The 17,417-nt window shown below is 35.4% G+C and overlaps 2 protein-coding genes across 2 annotated transcripts; both read left to right on the top strand.

Annotated features, from left to right (window-relative positions):
* Nucleotides 1-510: 510 nt before the first annotated feature.
* On the top strand, nucleotides 511-12,456 carry LOC135649695 (acyl-CoA-binding domain-containing protein 4-like). Its single transcript, XM_065168359.1, has 15 exons — nucleotides 511-757; nucleotides 3,104-3,226; nucleotides 3,428-3,505; nucleotides 3,584-3,703; nucleotides 3,825-3,891; nucleotides 5,277-5,338; nucleotides 5,521-5,660; nucleotides 5,733-5,859; nucleotides 6,791-6,905; nucleotides 7,012-7,100; nucleotides 9,264-9,347; nucleotides 9,896-10,210; nucleotides 10,281-10,340; nucleotides 10,446-10,625; nucleotides 11,955-12,456. The coding sequence occupies exons 2-14, from the start codon at nucleotides 3,110-3,112 to the stop codon at nucleotides 10,620-10,622; spliced, it is 1,551 nt and encodes a 516-aa protein (XP_065024431.1). The 5' UTR covers nucleotides 511-757; nucleotides 3,104-3,109; the 3' UTR covers nucleotides 10,623-10,625; nucleotides 11,955-12,456.
* A 211-nt stretch (nucleotides 12,457-12,667) lies between these two features.
* LOC103998775 (large ribosomal subunit protein bL9c) lies at nucleotides 12,668-17,034 on the top strand. Its single transcript, XM_065168361.1, has 7 exons — nucleotides 12,668-12,860; nucleotides 12,935-13,062; nucleotides 15,098-15,143; nucleotides 16,180-16,277; nucleotides 16,367-16,414; nucleotides 16,507-16,675; nucleotides 16,839-17,034. Exons 1-6 carry the CDS (start codon nucleotides 12,711-12,713, stop codon nucleotides 16,625-16,627), a joined length of 591 nt encoding a protein of 196 aa, XP_065024433.1. The 5' UTR covers nucleotides 12,668-12,710; the 3' UTR covers nucleotides 16,628-16,675; nucleotides 16,839-17,034.
* The last annotated feature ends 383 nt before the right edge of the window (nucleotides 17,035-17,417 follow it).

The following is a 17,417-nucleotide window of genomic DNA, read 5'->3' as shown; positions in this document are numbered from 1 at the left end:
AATCAGATATTTTAGTAAATACCTGATAGATAATATAAAATATAAAGATAAATATTTTAATAAATACTCGATAAACATGTAATAAGGGATTCAAAATAATCCATTTTTCATTAGTGCCCACATGATATTACTTTAGAAAAATACAATGAATCTGCTTTAGACTATTCATAAGAGATCATAGAAAAACTGATCCATTGCGGATGTACACACAAGGGTGACGTACGATTTATATAAATTTAATTTAATTATTTATTCTTTATAAAATAAATAAATATATTTTTAAATATTATTATTGGATTCAAAGAAGATCAATATATATTATTATTTTTTTAAGAGATTATTTTCATGATTCAAAATTTTAATGGTGCCATAAATAACGCACCATCAATGCCATTAATTTTGTACTCTAACCCGACCCCCTTATGCGGGTCTCGTGGGCCCCGCTTAATAGGCATGTGAAAGAGTGCAGCAAGTGAGGTAGGATTTTTTGGTACGCGTAATCGGGCTCAACTGTGGATCCACCGTTTCAAACCGGCTTAACGTGCCGATGCTGCTGCCCAAATCTGGGGTTCCCCGTTGACTGCGTCCGGAGAAGACGGCGACGAGGACGACGATGACGAAGACATAATCCTGCGCACACCACAAGAACGAGAGGAGAAGGAAGAAGGGGTTCGTGTCTCCCTTCCCCTTGATCGATCGCTCGAACGAACGAGCGAGGGCGCTCCTCCTCGCGCGCCCAGATCTGCAAAGATCCAAGGTGAAGATCCCCGCCTCCGATCCTTTATTGATCGTTACCTCGATCCTTGTTTCAAATCCTTGATAAGATCGCTGAGTCGTGGACTTGTAAGGAAATGCGATCTTGGTCTCCTCTTCTTTTGATTGCTTCCCTTGACGAGGCTAATTAGATAGGCTTGCTGTTTAGGGTATGATAGCTTAGCTTATTTGAAAGATCTCTACATATATGCTGACTAGCATTATGAATTCTGAGTTTTGCTTATTACTAGCAAAAGGGTTTGTCGTGTCATGGCCTTGCGGAATGCACTTGGGATGCTTGTATCACAATGGCTTTATTGTAGGTTCTAGATATTCTAATCACTGGTTTTAAAGCTCATACCACTCCTGTTATTTTGTGCTCAATCATTCAGCTGATATGGATTATGATCCTAAAAGCTGTTTGAAATTGTCTCGCCGTATGCTGAAGAGAGAAACTCTAACGTCTGTCAGAAATCTTGATAATTGTTGATATCAAGTATGTATCAGGGAAAATTTGGATTTGTTAATTTAGAATGTATATTTCTTTCTTATGGTTTGGTTTTGCTTATCTGTTCATTTTTTTTTTCTTGGACTCCAATTTCATAAATTTTGAAGAAACCTGCTTTGACTTACAAGATGCTGCATAACTTTTTTGCTGCAGTTGGATATGTCAGAACAATACAGATATCTTTCTAGGGACTGTTTAGTTTGTTTTAAGTTTTTTAGTGGGATGGGCAATGCATCATATTGGTTAGCGTCACAATCAAGGGTGGACTTGAGACTGTTCCTCTGCAGATATTATGTGTGGTGGATAAGGGCCACAACTTAACTCTGGACCCTGATCACAAATTTGCATTGTTTTTACACAACTGTCTGGTCAATAAAACTGGTTATTCACTTCATCTTTTTCACAATTGAATGGAGATTTTTCTTTAAAAAATCACAAGAAAATTCAGTGTTACTATGAAGTGACTTGAGAATTCAGTGTTACCTGCTCTTGATGAAGCAAGATTGTTCTAATAATTCAGGGTGTTGCTCAATGCTCATCACAGTTAAGATTTGACAATTCTGTTGGCATGGGAAATTTTAAGTGTTGTACACAAGTTTTACTTAGTATCCATTATGACTTGATATAAACAAGAAAAGGTCAAGATTCTTGCACAATTTGATGCTTCCAGTATTCGTGTAAGTGTGTGTGCAAATGCATTAATTGAAATTAAAAAAAGATGCAACCATGAAGTGCGAAATGATGTGACATAATTTACCTTGTATTTTAGAAACTCATTCCATTTATTATAGGAGTGGGAAAAAAAATGTTGTATCGGTAATATTGGCAGAACAAACTAAGTGACCAGATAGAAACATGCCATGTTATGCTTTTACATGCTTCTTCCCACATTGTCCTTTAATTGTTAAAGTACTTAGGTTGAAGAGTATTATGATCACATAGTACATGCACAAAAGAGAACCAAACATTGAAGCATGAGGCATTTGATTTTTTTTTTTGAGCAGGCTGAGCATGTGGTAGAGACTAGAGACACTAACAAAGCGTTAGCTGATAGATACAATGCCTTTATGGTAGAAAATTCTTGAAATTAGTTAGTTGTTATCAGCAATAAACACAGTATCTACAACTTTGCAGGCAGGATGAAGAAAGAGAGATAGCAGCATATAGAAATATTAGGGCTAAAGTCTCATATGAAGGCCTTGGGTTGGAATCATTTTTGAAGCAATATGGTGCACAAAGATGACCATGCAGATATTATATGCTGTTAGTCCAACCAAAGATTTAAATGCTGGTTAGACCAGCATGTAGTGATTGGCATATATCAGTCCGACCAAGTACCAATATCAAAACATATAGCTTGATAATAGGACACTATAATACATTTTGGGTTTTTTTTATTACTTGTATGTAATGATACCAGGCGTGATAAGTCAATTAACCACCTTGTATACATGCCTCATGCTGGTCCAATAGGTTACCAAAACTGATATTTAAATCTTTGGATCCAACTAGGAATTGTCATGTATACTATGGTGCAGGGATAACAGCGAGGATTTTGTATAAGATAATTTCTTTTCTTTTTGGACTTAGGATTATGTGTAGTTGCATCATCCTTTATTTGCTCAACTGTTAATTGTTTCACTTTTGCATGCCACTAATTTTATAAGAAATTTAAACATAATGATTATTGTACTATAATATCTACTTTCCAAGTCAATAACTTAGATTGTTTTTCAGATTATTCCTAAAAATGAACAACAATTTGCCATTTTCTAATGACTTCCTTTGTTACTGATCATATGTTAAATTTGTACATTTAACGAATTTTTTTTGTTTTTCTAGATTGCTATGGATGCCACCGATGTCAGTGAAAATTCAGATATTACTGCTTTTATATCTTTAGCAAGCTATGACCAGTGGTTTTCACTTTGTCCTTCTGGTTGGTGCCCACCATCCCGTTATAAGGTACATATATGATGGTGACTCGATTATGACCTATGAAGTCATTCCATTGGTACCATGGTGTGACCTGGTTGTAGCCTGCATTCGTTCTCATATCAATGCTTTGAGAATAATTTCTACTATAGTTAATAATTTTTTTGTACCTCAGGAATTTAATTTTACTTTTCATCCACTGCTGACCTTTTTCTTTTTAAATTCTTGTAGCATGCAGCAGAAATTGTTAACGAAAAGCTCTATGTAATTGGTGGAAGTCGTAATGGCCGATATCTATCAGATGTTCAGGTGATAAATTATCATTTGGAGTTATGATGATTATCAAGTAATAAGATTGGAGATAACGATATATGCTAAATTTTACAGGTTTTTGATTTTAGGACATTAAAATGGTCCACTTTAAGCCTCAAGGTAGACAATGATAGTTCTGAATTAGAAAAAATCAATTTGGAGAATGCATTTCCAGCAGTGGCAGATCATAGTTTGGTGAGTTTTTGGCAGTTGCGCAACAGAAAATATTTGTTGTATTTAAAACTTGACTTGTCGCTTATGATGTTGATCTTTTTACAAAAAATTCATATTCAGATGGTGTTGTCCTTATACACAGGTTAAGTGGGAAAAGGGACTTCTAGTTGTTGCGGGCCATACAAAGGAATTGTCAGATAATGTGACAGGTAGATTTTTCATGGCATACTAAGCTAACTATTTTCTTCTAGTTATGTGCTTTGTCTATTGCTTGTGCTTGCATAAGTTACTACAGAAATGCCATAATCGTTTGTCCAACAACAAATTCTTATAACCATGGTCTGCGAATTCACTCTGGTAAGTATCAGCCAGTATTTACTGGACCAAAATGCGGATCACTCCTTTCTGGTGGTCCAGGTTTGATATTGAGTTGTCGCCTGGTAGCCCTTGAACTGGGGTTAGCATTAGGATTTAGCCCATTACGGGGCTTGAACCAGGCTCCCAGCCTGGTTTTGACCCTTTTTTCACTAGAGGTAACCCTAACCCTCCCCCCTGCACCCTTCTCTCTCTCTCTCTCTCGCATGCTCGTGCTTGCCTCCTTTGTGCCACCTGCCATCATTGGCCTTTTGCTCACACTGCTGACCACTGTTGACCTGTCAGCCCATGCTTGGTATGCCTCTTCTTCCTCTTCCTTCTGCTTCTCTCCCCTTTTGATACCATAGTACATATTGGCATAGTTGATATAATATATATGAACTAACTTGTAATAGAAGCTGTTATTGGAGATCACTACAGGCATATTTGGTTCTTACTTCTAAATCTTTGGCTTTCATGATAGTGCCATTGAATGATCAATGAGTTTTTTTACTTGTAAATCTTAATAAGACTTATCTTCTTGATCTTGGTTTTGGGATGTGCTAATCAGCCAGTTAGTTTTATGTTACTTTAGTAAAGTGGGGCAATAACGATGTAGAATGAGACTCTTTTAAATGTTTATCGTGTATAAGAGTGCCTTGTAATATTTGAAAGAGTATGGTCCTGTCATACCTAAACTTTTGATACTTGGGGATTTCTAATAACCATTCATAGACGATTTTAACTATAAATAGTTCACCTCAGGTTCATGGCAGCTGGAGTGTGACCATTGGATAGAAAGTTATCATTCAACACTATGGAATGTCAAGCAACATGCTGCTTACACTTTACACGAGATCAAATCAAATAATATTAATCCAAAAGTTTAGATGTCACATGATAACATAAATTTCAAGCAATTAATCGAGTACTTTTTAATCATTAGGAAACTTGGCATAATATGAAAAGCCAAAATATTATAAATTGGTGGCTTTTCATGACTGTTCACTGTGTCACAGTTACATTACTCCTGACCTCCCCATATACCATTACCGATTATTAGCATATCTATTTAAAGTTTTATAACTTGTATTATATGCAATATCACAGATTGTAACTCATGTGCGACATGTTAGCTGGTAGTCCTATGTTTCTTATATTATAGCTATACTCTTAGGTTTGAATTTTGTTTGCTAAAAAATTGCCACTCTATATCTAATTGTCATTTATTGAATTGCAGTTTGGTCGATTGATCTAGATACAAACAACTGTTCCCTAGTACAGAGCAATGGTAAAATTCCGGTAAAATTTGATCTCTGATTCCTGGTTCTGTTAACATCTCTTATTTTTTTCTCTTAGGATGTCAAATGTATTGTTTGTGTGCAAAGACTAGGAGTAGATATGTCTGTCAATTTTATGTACGAGTGAAAAATTTTTCTGGAAAATTGCTGAGAGCTTTGAGATATATGTCCGCTTCTTAACAGATAGCTCGAGGAGGGCAATCTGCAACTTTGGTTGGCTCCAAACTGTTTCTGTTTGGTGGAGAAGACAGGAAGAGGCATCTCCTAAATGACCTCCATATTCTTGATTTGACTACTATGACATGGGATGAAATTGAAATCAAGTATGCTTTTCAATTTTATATTAATTGGAGAAATCTGTGCAAAGGACTATGTCATTCCATTTTCTTATGCAGGAACACGTCTCCAGCACCGAGGTTTGATCATACAGCTGCAGTTTATGGAGACCAATATCTTCTGATCTTTGGTGGTTCATCTCATTCAACCTGTTTCAATGATCTGCATTTACTTGACTTGTTGACCGTATGTATCCTTTTGTTAGCTTTGGTTCAACTCAGTTATAGGTTCATCACAAAATAGAGTTTGGTTGTGTTGTGTATAATATATGTGAATGGTCTAATCAACATTTGCACTGCCGATAATGTCTGTTTATGGATAATTGATATGGCTTAAGGAACCTGTAAAGTTGAACACGGACATAGGATACCAATACGGATGATTCAAATACACTGTTACATCAAATCTTGAAAAAAGTAAATGTTGCTACAAGGAAATTGACAGTAAAGAATATTGTAACATATAATATTATATTTGACAAAGTTTCATAATATTTATAGAACAAGCTAATTGTTCATCACGGTTCATAAAATATTTACTATATCGCACCTGACCTATGTATCATAAGGAATATTGTTCAAGCAATATAGTATGCCAATAATATAAAGAAGATACTAAGCATTTACGAAGTTGAAGGAAAAGCATTCTATTCATTTAACTAGCCATTAATGCTTAATGCATGCAACATATTCATGTTTATTATAGTCATTTGTGCATATCTATGATTAGAAAACCACTATTAAAGTAAAAGAATCCCAACAGGTATCTGATAAGTATTCCCTAGTCATGCTGAATTTTTTAACTATTCAAAAATTACATATTAAGAGGAAGTCTCAACATGTATCATAGAAGTGTACATGTACATCATAATCCAACATATATCCAGTACGGACCTAGCAAAGAAATTGAAGGATTGATGCTTCATGATAAGTAACTGTAATCTGTAGGCAAAATAGAGTCTGGAATTTTACTTCATTTTCTTCAGGATCTTCTATGCAAAGTTTAATGTAAGAAAGAAAAAAGACATGTGGAACCTCTGAACCAATCCATATTAAAAATGTTGATGTTTTGTTCTTATTTACATTGCTCCATGTCAATTAGTTGGTTTGCATTGCAGATGGAGTGGTCACAGCCACAGACTCAGGGTGCATATGTGACTCCTAGAGGTGGTCATGCTAGCACCATAGTAGATGAGAATTGGTATATAGTTGGTGGTGGAGATAATATGAGTGGTGACTGAACTTCTACTGATTTTCTTTTAATGCTTCTAGATATTGGAAATTAGTCTTCTTGATTGCTTATATAGTTAAAATCTGAAGTCTAGGATTTTGTTTACAGGTGCCACTGAAACCATTGTTTTGAACATATCAAAGTTTGTGTGGTCCATGGCCACAAGTGTTGGCAATCGTGAGCCCCTTGCTAGTGAGGTTATCATCTAGAACCTGATATTTTCTCTAGCTTTTGATCAGTTTTAGTTATTCTTGCAATGTATAATTGAACTAAGTCTGCATATCTAGTGCTTTTTGAAGGATTAACATATTCTTTTATTTATTATCTACATACTTGACTTCTCTAATTTGACACATTTGACCCTGCTTTGCATATGCTTATTATAAATATACATATCTAAATTTCCCTAGTTCTTTTTGCTAATGACATTTTCCTTTCTAGCCCCATGCTTGATCAATATTCCATAAGACCTGTGAATTTTGTAGCTTGCTCAGAGTGAGGCCCATGATGATGCAAGAATCGTGTCACTCAGACTGGCATATGCAGCTTACTCTACACTGTATTGATCACTTCTTCAAAGAGAATCATTTTAATAGTTTGCTTGCCACTTTGGAAGGCAGTACCCTAAACTAATCTCTTATTCTTTTTTTGTGACATATCCCAACATGGATTGATGTCTTGCAGGAAATTGTCTTAAGATCTCTACCAAAAGCACACTCATTCCAGTTTGACTCTCTTAAGAAATATGAGGGTCTTACACGTTACATTTGTTTATGAATCAGCCAAATAAGATAGGAAATTTTTTGGAAGGTATTGGGGGTTCGAAACATTATGCTTTTTAATTTGTTTTAGATTTTAGTTTTAATCATTTGAGATGATTTATTACGAAATTAATTATAAATGAGTTATACAATTCACATTTCGTAAGAATAGTAAAAATTTGCTTCTTATGAAATTAATTAATTTTAATTGTTTAAAATTTGTTTCGAACCTTTGTGAACATACTTCGAACATTTAGACAAGTATTAAAATTAGATGATAAAAAAGTGTGTGAAAATATTTTTACTTGTTTAAAAATATGTTTCAAACATTTGAATTTCAGATAAGTTTTAAACTATAATACATGCCAAAATGGCTGTCTCTTTTATATTTATAATTTTTTTTATTTTTCTGCATGTTTGTTTTTTATTTTTTAAATTGTTTTCTATCTGAGACCGTTCTCTATCATATTGCTACTCGTCAATCAAAAGAGAATAATGTCAAATTTGAAATGCTAATATAGTAGTGTTGTTATGTAGGAAAGCCTAATTAGTGTTTTTGGTTCAGCCACTACCCACGTAGGCTCTAGGCAGCAATCCAACTATTAAATCCTTTGAAAAAAATATATCATCTAAGTTAATTCATAATACAGACAGGTTTACCAATAAAATAAAATATTATAATTTAAGCATGATGAAATTTTAAGATTGAATAAAACATATGCCAATTGAACTGTGTAGCACAGCAGTTTAGTGTCAGAAATATTGTGGAACATAACCAGTAATGATGATTATTGTTTTTCACAATTGCACTTGCTGCAAATGTTCAAGCAATAGTTATGCTTGTTCTCACTATTGCAATCTATCTCTGCTGTGATTTCCAGCAACAATAGTAAAAGTTCCAATGATTGACTGGTACAATAGACTCAGATTGCTTTTATTTGGTGACAAACAGGGGAAAATTACAATAAGCAAATATGGAAAAAAATTAACATTTTCATTTTTAATTAGTTTCAATGAAAAAAATAGCATTCTCATATTCACTTATATATATATATATATATATATATATATATATATATATATATATATATATATATATATAGGGGTGATCTCCCCCATGCCATGTTCATACACCCTTTCTCTTCCAAGACAAAAAATTGGTGCTCAATTTACCTGAGGTGATTGTGAGTCATGATACAATAATAACGTGACATATATGGGTGAGAGCTGTATGTTATTGAATAAGACATGTGTTTTTGTGATTAAATAGAAATCTTGGTTTTGATTACTGAATTTGGCTGTTGATGTCCCAAGCAAGATGCCAAGGGTGATTCCTATATGAGATGTCTATCATACCATTATAAGCAATTGTTTTGTAGACACAGAATATTTAGACAAAGTTATGCAATTATGATTAATTGGATATCAATAAAACTGGATGCCTTCTAACTTTGTTCAACTTTCTTTTAACTTCATCTACATATATTTCAGATCATGTGGTATGGGTAAATTCATCTCATGTAGTTATGAGGGAAAAAAAAAAGAATGGCACTTAATTGCACCACTAGATTCTGATATCATGTTACTGGTTCTTGACAGGGTCTTACTCTTTGCTCAACAATGATAGATGGTGAGAAGCTCTTAATTGCCTTTGGTGGTTATAATGGGAAGTACAACAATGAGGTATGCAAGAAGAGTAAAATCTCATTTCAGGCTAAATTTCTGACAGCTATTTCGAATCCTAATATGTCAGGATAAGATAAATTGCACATCACTAGTGAAGAAAGACCAATATTTTCATTTGAAAATGTTTCCATTTAACAATTGCAGTGCACATCAGTATGGCTTTTATGTCATACATTGGGGCAAATTCTTCTGTTGCAACAAATTTTTTTGAATGTTGTACACATGTTATTTGCATCTCCATGTTCATTGTATGTTCGATTATATAAGGTATTTATGTTTTATTTACCAAATTATGCTCATGAACTGGGGTGAGGCAGCACACCAAATTCTTAGGCTTCTTTGTATTTTTATTGTATAACATGATTTCTTTTTTTTTTCTTGTGAATTCCTGTCATTTGTATATACTTAATGGACACCAAATTCTTAGGCTTCCTTTTATTTTTATTGTATAACATGATTTCTTTTTTTTTTCTTGTGAATTCCTGTCATTTGTATATACTTAATGGAGTTGTTTGTACTGATGTAAATTTTCAATTTTCTTTTAGGTGTTTGTTCTAAAAATTAAGCCTAAAGAGCCAATACGACCACGTCTTCTTCAATCACCTGCTGCAGCAGCTGCTGCAGCTTCTGTAACTGCAGCTTATGCCATAATCGCTGCAACCGATGAAAAAAACAATAGTAGTAAGAACATAGATGATTCAAACAGCAAGAGCAACCATGAGAGTGCCCAAAATGATACTGATAGTCTTAAAGCAGAAACGAAGATTTTAAAATCCAGGATAGTGGAAGTAAGAGATGAGAAGTCAAGGATACAGGCCAGAATTGATGAGTTGAATATTTCCCATACTGAATTATTAAAGGTAAATTTTCCGTCATGACAGTATTTACAATTTTGTAATTCTGAAACTTCTGCTTTTTCTGTTTCTCAAGGAACTTCAATCAGTTCAAAGTCAACTAGCTGCTGAAAGTGCAAGATGTCTAAAGTTAGAGGTATTTGATATTTTTGTTTCATCATCCATTTCATTCTTTGAGGATGGTCATAGCCATTTGGTACTAAGTATTTTGTGTTCTCTTTTTCTTTCTGGGTCATTGTAGACAAATATTGCTCAGATACAGAAAAGCCTGGTCTCATTTAGCTCATTAGAAAATGAGCTTGAGGTCCTACGTCATCAGAAATCTCAAATGGAACAGGAGACAGTTGATGCTCAGAAGCAGAGATCAGGGGGTGTCTGGCAATGGTTGTCTGGCACCACACAAAACTCTGAACAATAAAATGTAAGATTATTTTGCTGTTCCCCAGTGACAAAAAGATACTTGTTCTTCAGCTGTCAAAATTTTTGCTATTAATTAGTTTCTTCTGTCTGCCTGATGGGTGTTGTTTGTCATATAATATTGGTGAGCATTCTTATCAAATTGTTTGTAAGATACTAGTATTCTGAAATCTCTCAATTTGTCAGAGCAAATTGATACCCCAGTATGTTTAATATAGTTGATGAGAAAGCATACATTCTTTGTATTATATATAACTGAGAAGTACGGGGTCCATTATATCATTAGTCTAGGAGTGTTCTTCTGCTATACAAGGGTAGACGCCAATCAATCATCCCTTCAATATTCTTTTGATGATGTCACTCTTACGAAGATGGTATGATTAAATGAGATCCATCCTCTTTGCCACCTAATATAGCATGACCACAGGGCTCACCAAGTTGGGACTGCACACCTATCCTATAACAATCAGGAAAATGAGCAGTCTTCATAATATGATCATTGTGGTGATCCTCATTGTCAATTTTAAGGGTATAATGATTGCTTGTCAGGTTTTGATGCCATAGGCAATGTTCCAAGGTGACCATTAAGGCATTTGTTTGCTAATTTATTGCTGCTTTGGCTTGTGTTATAAAAAAAGGCCTTGCTCTTAGGCGAGTCTGTCGGGACATGTTCTCATTTTATCATGCCATGGTTCAGAAAACTATCACCCCATACCATCATTTCAGACTTTATGATCAACTGAGCCATTGAAATGAGTCATAACTCATGGCATTTCAATCAATGGAGCATGACATCTATTAGTATTTCTTAGACTTGTACAATCTTGTTAACTCCTATATGATTTTTGTAGGTAATAAATCAAAGATTGACAGTAAGCATCTTCTATTGTTTTTTTTTTTTTTCCGTTCTACGGTTGAACTTCAGTTCTAGTTAACACATCTACTTGTTTTGCTTTCATCTCTAAGTGTCTAAGTTTATGTTGACTTCATAGGTGCTACTTAATTGAAGTTCTAGAAATATCGGCACTGATATTGGTTAGAAACACAAGCATTTATGGAAGTTCATATTTCCATGTTAGGTGAACAATTTTGGTAGGCTTTGTATAGGATTACAATTTTTCTTCACCCCTTGGCTATATTTTCGTCTGCTCTATGATCTCATACACTTATTTCCGAAAAATATTTTTAGCTTACATGTATACAGGTATATTCTCTATTGTTCCACATGCATATTATAATCTGGGAAAGCACTGATTCATTCAATACCAGTAACTGCCGTCTTTTTCAGAACATTATTGTTAATGTAATTCTTCATCGCCCCAAATATTTGTAGGTTGTAGATAGAAAAGGGTTATATTATCCCCTGGAAAGATGCTATGACTTCTGCAAGGAGGAACAATTATTTCATGCCAACCGCTTTGTCAAGACTTTTCCAGCAGCTGAATACAGGATGCTGTATACTACATCCAAACTCCTTGTAACGCAGAGCCCTATGAGATCTCGAATTGTCACTTGAATTGTTTATCAGTGACACTAAATGAAAGAATTTTCCAGCTTCAAAATGTTTCGTTCGCTTATTATGACATTGTTCTGAAGGCAAGGTTAACTCTGGCAGTAAAATAATAATGTTTTTCTCAGCATAGATTAGCTTGGATGGAATCTATGACAAGACGATACCAAATGCGAGAATTATGCATTTAGTCATCGAATGGTAATGGAAAAGGGAGCCAATGCTGTCTATTTGTTGTGTAATCTTCGTGTTACATTCATAAATAAAGATTTTTATGAGATAGTGTTATGCTAAGATGAAGTTGATATTTTATTATTGTTGGAAATTTGGAGTCGACTCTCAGTTTTACGATTAAGTCCACTTCTTGTTTCTTTCTTGCATGGGCTTCAACCCAACCCGTTACCCGTTTTGGACATGGATCCAATCCGTTAGCAGGCCTACCCGAGTCCGTATCAAAGGACGAGATCCATCCAAGAGTTCAGATCCGACCCGAACGAAGCAACCCCGCACGATCGATATAAGCAGTAGGAGATAAGACGCGAGCCAGAGCGAAGACAGAGAGGAATAGAAGGTAACGCAATGGCTTCAACCTTATCATGGGGCTCGGCCTGCTGCCCGCGGCCGCATCGAGTCGGCGGAGGCGCGCGAAACGAGGGGCCGAGGAATCCCATCGAGGCCGGGAGGGTGATGCCGATACTCGCTCAGAAGAAAGCCAAGAAGATTCGCAAGGCATGCAACCGAACGGTCCTCTTCTTCCTTCGAGTTCGTTTGTTGTTGATGTTGATCGTGTAATTTCTGCGTAGATCATCCTCAAGGAGGACGTCACGGAGCTGGGGAAGAAGGGGGATCTCCTTGACGTGAAAGCCGGGTACTACCGCAACTTCCTGCTACCCACGGGCAGGGCTCAGCTCGTCACCCCTCTCTTGCTCAAGTGCGTTCCCTTTGGCTTCTTCTCCACCTCTCTCTCTCCGTTTAGTTCATCCATAAATTATGTTATTTTGAGTTTTTTTGTTGAATGAAGTCCTGTGGCTATAAAATGCGTTCTAGTCTTGTGATCATTGTTGTCCGTACTTGAGGAAATGTTGAAATTTAGCGCCTAGGACACCATTGTTGGCCTTTTTTTCGTAAAATTCTATAAAGAAATGATGGCATATAGAAGTTAGATTGTGGAAACAGTAATGTCGCAAAAAGAGAATATTTTCGATTAGCTATTGAAACAGTCGTCAATCTGACTATTGTGATTAAATAAGAGAGATAATTTCGTGTTTGAGGGACAATGTTTGAGTTCTTTGCTTTTCTAATGAAAGCATTAGAGACTACATTATAACTAACTAATGTTAAATTTGGCCTTTTCCCCTTTAGGCTGAAGACCCTTAATTTGTGAAGTTTAGATTTTGCTACGGATGGTAGCATGGTTTTGTCAATAAGATGTCTCCTGTTGTGTAGTCCATTTGGACACGAATTTGTCAGCTGCTCACTGGGATTGTCTCTTTAGTTATTGATTTTTCTCCTTGTGATCCAGTTAGCCCACTGACTCAACATCTAACTCAATCTAAGATTGCCCTTCATGACATGGCTCATAGTGTCGAGGCCCAAGTTATTGGAAGAGGGCCATTTGGCCATATATTATTGATTCTTCAATTCTTATCTCCGAGTGTAGATCATAAAATGCAGTATAAGAATTGTTATAATTAATCACTCAAAAGATACATGGCTCTGTGACTGCTCTGTTGTTCAAAGCAAGTAGCACAAAGTTTTGGGCTGGAAAATCACATCATTCAACAAGCACATATTGCATTCATTTTGTTACATGTTCAAAAAGAAATGTGTTCAAATGTTAAACAAGTTTTGCAAAGCGAAGCCTACACTGAGATGGCAAAATTACTCTAAGCATCATGTTTTCAAGTTCCTAAGTGAAAAAAGAAAGAACTCATCCTCTTTATTATTATTTTTAAACTTCCTTGCATATTGCATAAGGCCAAGTCCATCAGTTTCTTAAAACGATCACCAATCAATTTTTCCAGGAGCCATTTATCTTGTTTTAGCCTCATTAGTCTTGCATCTTTCTTTGTATATTTGATTAATAGAGGGGAACATGAACCGCAACACTCTGTAGCTAAATAGCTATAAAATCATTAGAACCATATGAAAAAATTCGTTCTGTAGTAGCAATTAGTTTTAGTTGTAGAAATTTTGTATAGCATTTTTAATACACCCATGCACTCTGGATTGACAGATACATTAAGCTGAACATGATAAAATTAGAAATTAATGAAATTGTTCAGTTGGTAGCTTCCTCAAAGCTTGTTACAGGTTATCTCTCCATTTAAACAATAGGGATGTTAGGCTTTATTCAAACCTAATCAAAAGATGAAAGAGAACCAAGTTTGACCTTCCAGCATAACGTGGTGGCAAATTTACTCGTAAGTTGAAGCATTTATAGATTTTCTATGTCCTAAGTTACTGCAAACTTTCCATTTGTTTGTAGAATGATTATTCATCTCACAATATGCCTCTAGAAAGAGGTTCTTGGAGTTGAAGATGTTTATTATGCACTCTATCATGTGTTTAAAATCCATAAGATTGTCATTTCTAAAGAGTGCATTTATTTTGGGCTAGTCTCTGACCTATTTTAAACTAGTTTCTGAACTAGGTCTAGTGCAATTCACCAAATTATTTGTGATATGTAAGATGGTTGCCACCAATATGAATTTGCAAGGCAGCAACTTTTTGACAAAACTTGCTTAGGTTTCCTTGTCTTCTGGATGCATTCAGGACATGAACCGTTATTTCATTGCTTTCAGCTAGTTTGGAATTATTTACTAGAATCACTTCTCTAAGAATTTGTTAAGATCTTGTGAGTTGAGATGTTGATTTACAAGCTAATTATTCTTCTCAGTTGATATTTCACCATGCTTGCATTTGGAACTAGATGTATCTACCTTATCTTTTTTTTCTCTATCTAGGGAAATGCGGATCGAGGAGGAGAGAATTGAGGCTGAGAAACAGCGGGTGAGATGTTATTCTGCACTCATTGTGTAGCTCTATTCACATCGAGTGAACTCCAGCCTGTTTGGTGAATTCCTTGCACCAATGTACTTTTTCAAGTGTCGGATTTCATTTTATCGCTTGATCCATTGACGACTTCAAACGACCAGTGATCTTACTGACAGGTGAATGTTGGTTCTGGAAGTATGCAGGTCATGTTAGTTCATAGAGAATCATAGTAAAATCATATTTGTTAGAATCACTCTTAGACTAGAAGCTTCGTACCTATGCTGATTACTTTGTCCACTATTTTGGGCCATCTTCTATTACAGCTATTTAGACTAGGGCTGTGTAATCCTTTGATTTTTCTTTGTGGTATTAGCAAATATAAAAACGAAAGACATATCTATTGCACGAGACTCTCTCTAAAGCAAGGTCCGGGAAGGATCAATGTGTGCAGTTTTACCTTTAAATAATTAAAGAGATTATTTTTTATAACTCAAACCCTGGTTGTTGTAAAATAACAACATTACCATTGTACCAGGTCTGCCCTTATTGTTTCTGTTATTAGCAACGTTCTAAAACATTTACTTGGCTACGCATCATACAGGAGAACTATAGTCAAGATGTAAACTACAGCAGCTGCAAGATGAGTATTTAGGTTCATAATCATATTCATAGACATTTTAAAATTTTAGACTTATGGTTGTGGGATGACTTCAGCTAATTTTCAGTTACTGTTGCCATTACAAGTCACTCCTTTCTACAATTTTCACTTAGGTGGTTGCATTTTTCAGAGCACTAAAAATTATCGGCAATTCTTACGGTTTTCATGTTTATTGATGTTCAGTTATATTTTTTCAGAGCCATAAGCTTCTTGTTTGCTTTTCATGTTTAGTTATGCAGGTGTTGTCGTTTGTTCCATCTTGTTTCTGGAAGGTTTTGCTTGCTTCCCCTTTTGTTTCTCTTAGTATCATTGTTTAGTCTTCAAGTTTTCGTAACATGTGAAGTAAATATGTTGAAAGTTGCTTTGTGTTTCGTATATTGGTTTATTAACCAGGTGAAAGAAGAAGCACAACAGCTTGCGCTGATTTTCCAGACGGTTGGAGCTTTCAAGGTGAAACGCAAAGGTGGAAAAGGAAAACAAATATTTGGAACGTGAGTTGTACTACTATAATCCAACACCAATAATTTCAGGCATTATAAGATTTTGTCTGCATTTTGACATCATCAATTGTTTTTGCTAGTGTTACTGCCCAAGACCTTGTGGACATCATAAAGGCACAACTAAACCGGTATGTCTAAATTAAAAAATAATTGCAGTGGAAACTGGCATATATTATTTAATACTCTTTCATATTGGATTATTTCGTATTTATTTCATCAGGGATGTTGACAAAAGAATCGTCACTCTTCCTGAGATCCGTGAGACGGGGGAATACATAGCTGAGCTCAAGCTTCATCCGGAAGTCTCCGCCGTAGTGAGATTGAATGTTTATGCAAATTAGCACATTCAATCTCACCGGAGACAGGGAGGAAAGCCCATCCTTGAAAGAGTAAGTAAATTTTTATCAGATCAATGATACTTTTGTTTTCAGACATCAGACTTAATAAACCAACTGAAGTTAGAAGGCTACCGAGTTCTCCTTCAGATTATTTTTCAGCTCACAGCTTAAATATCCTCCACATGAAACCCATTGCTTATGATGTATATTACAGTGAAGTTGCAGAAGAACAGATGGGGGTTCACATGGAAGTGACCTGTATCAAATTCAGATTATTCAATCCGAGCCACATTTTGTTGAGCAGTAATGTTTTCAACAGATTTCCTGCATTTTCTGTAAGGCTGCAAACTGATACCTGACCAGTGGAAGGATGATCATGTGATTTATGCTTAAATTGCATCTTCATGTTATGGCTGCATTTTATTTTAGGTATCCGAAAGCGCTGACCATAATGGTGGACGTGGAGACCATGTCACGGTTTGCGAGGGGGAAGCTCAAATCGTAGACGTCGGAATTGCACCTGACAGCGAACCGCACGAGTTTTGGGATCAGGTATTGGTTTGACCGGATGGTCAACGTACTATATTTAATATTTTTTTATTCAAAAATAAGATATAATTATATGTATTATACTAAGAATTTAAAATATATGAATAATATTATAAAAATATGGTGACGGAAGAAGACATGGTATTCAAGATTGAAACAGTTTAACGGTGAATTAAACCAAGGTTTGCTAAATCGGTTATTTATTGGTTCTTGGGTTGTTCACTTTCATGTGTACATATGATGT

The sequence above is a fragment of the Musa acuminata genome, chromosome BXJ3-9, assembly GCF_036884655.1.
Source record: "Musa acuminata AAA Group cultivar baxijiao chromosome BXJ3-9, Cavendish_Baxijiao_AAA, whole genome shotgun sequence".
Taxonomy (NCBI): Eukaryota; Viridiplantae; Streptophyta; class Magnoliopsida; order Zingiberales; family Musaceae; genus Musa; species Musa acuminata.
This window is presented reverse-complemented; position numbering and strand designations above follow the sequence as displayed.

What these genes read in the sequence shown, in the direction of transcription:
- LOC135649695 (XM_065168359.1), top strand. Translation starts at nt 3,110, where the DNA reads ATGGATGCCACCGATGTCAGTGAAAATTCAGATATTACTGCTTTTATA. An exon ending in CAGTGGCAGATCATAGTTTG is followed by an intron (nt 3,704 to 3,824) that starts GTGAGTTTTTGG and finishes CCTTATACACAG; the next exon opens with GTTAAGTGGGAAAAGGGACT. An exon ending in CAAGATGTCTAAAGTTAGAG is followed by an intron (nt 10,341 to 10,445) that starts GTATTTGATATT and finishes GGGTCATTGTAG; the next exon opens with ACAAATATTGCTCAGATACA.
- LOC103998775 (XM_065168361.1), top strand. Translation starts at nt 12,711, where the DNA reads ATGGCTTCAACCTTATCATGGGGCTCGGCCTGCTGCCCGCGGCCGCAT. An exon ending in GTCACCCCTCTCTTGCTCAA is followed by an intron (nt 13,063 to 15,097) that starts GTGCGTTCCCTT and finishes TTCTCTATCTAG; the next exon opens with GGAAATGCGGATCGAGGAGG. An exon ending in ATAAAGGCACAACTAAACCG is followed by an intron (nt 16,415 to 16,506) that starts GTATGTCTAAAT and finishes TTATTTCATCAG; the next exon opens with GGATGTTGACAAAAGAATCG.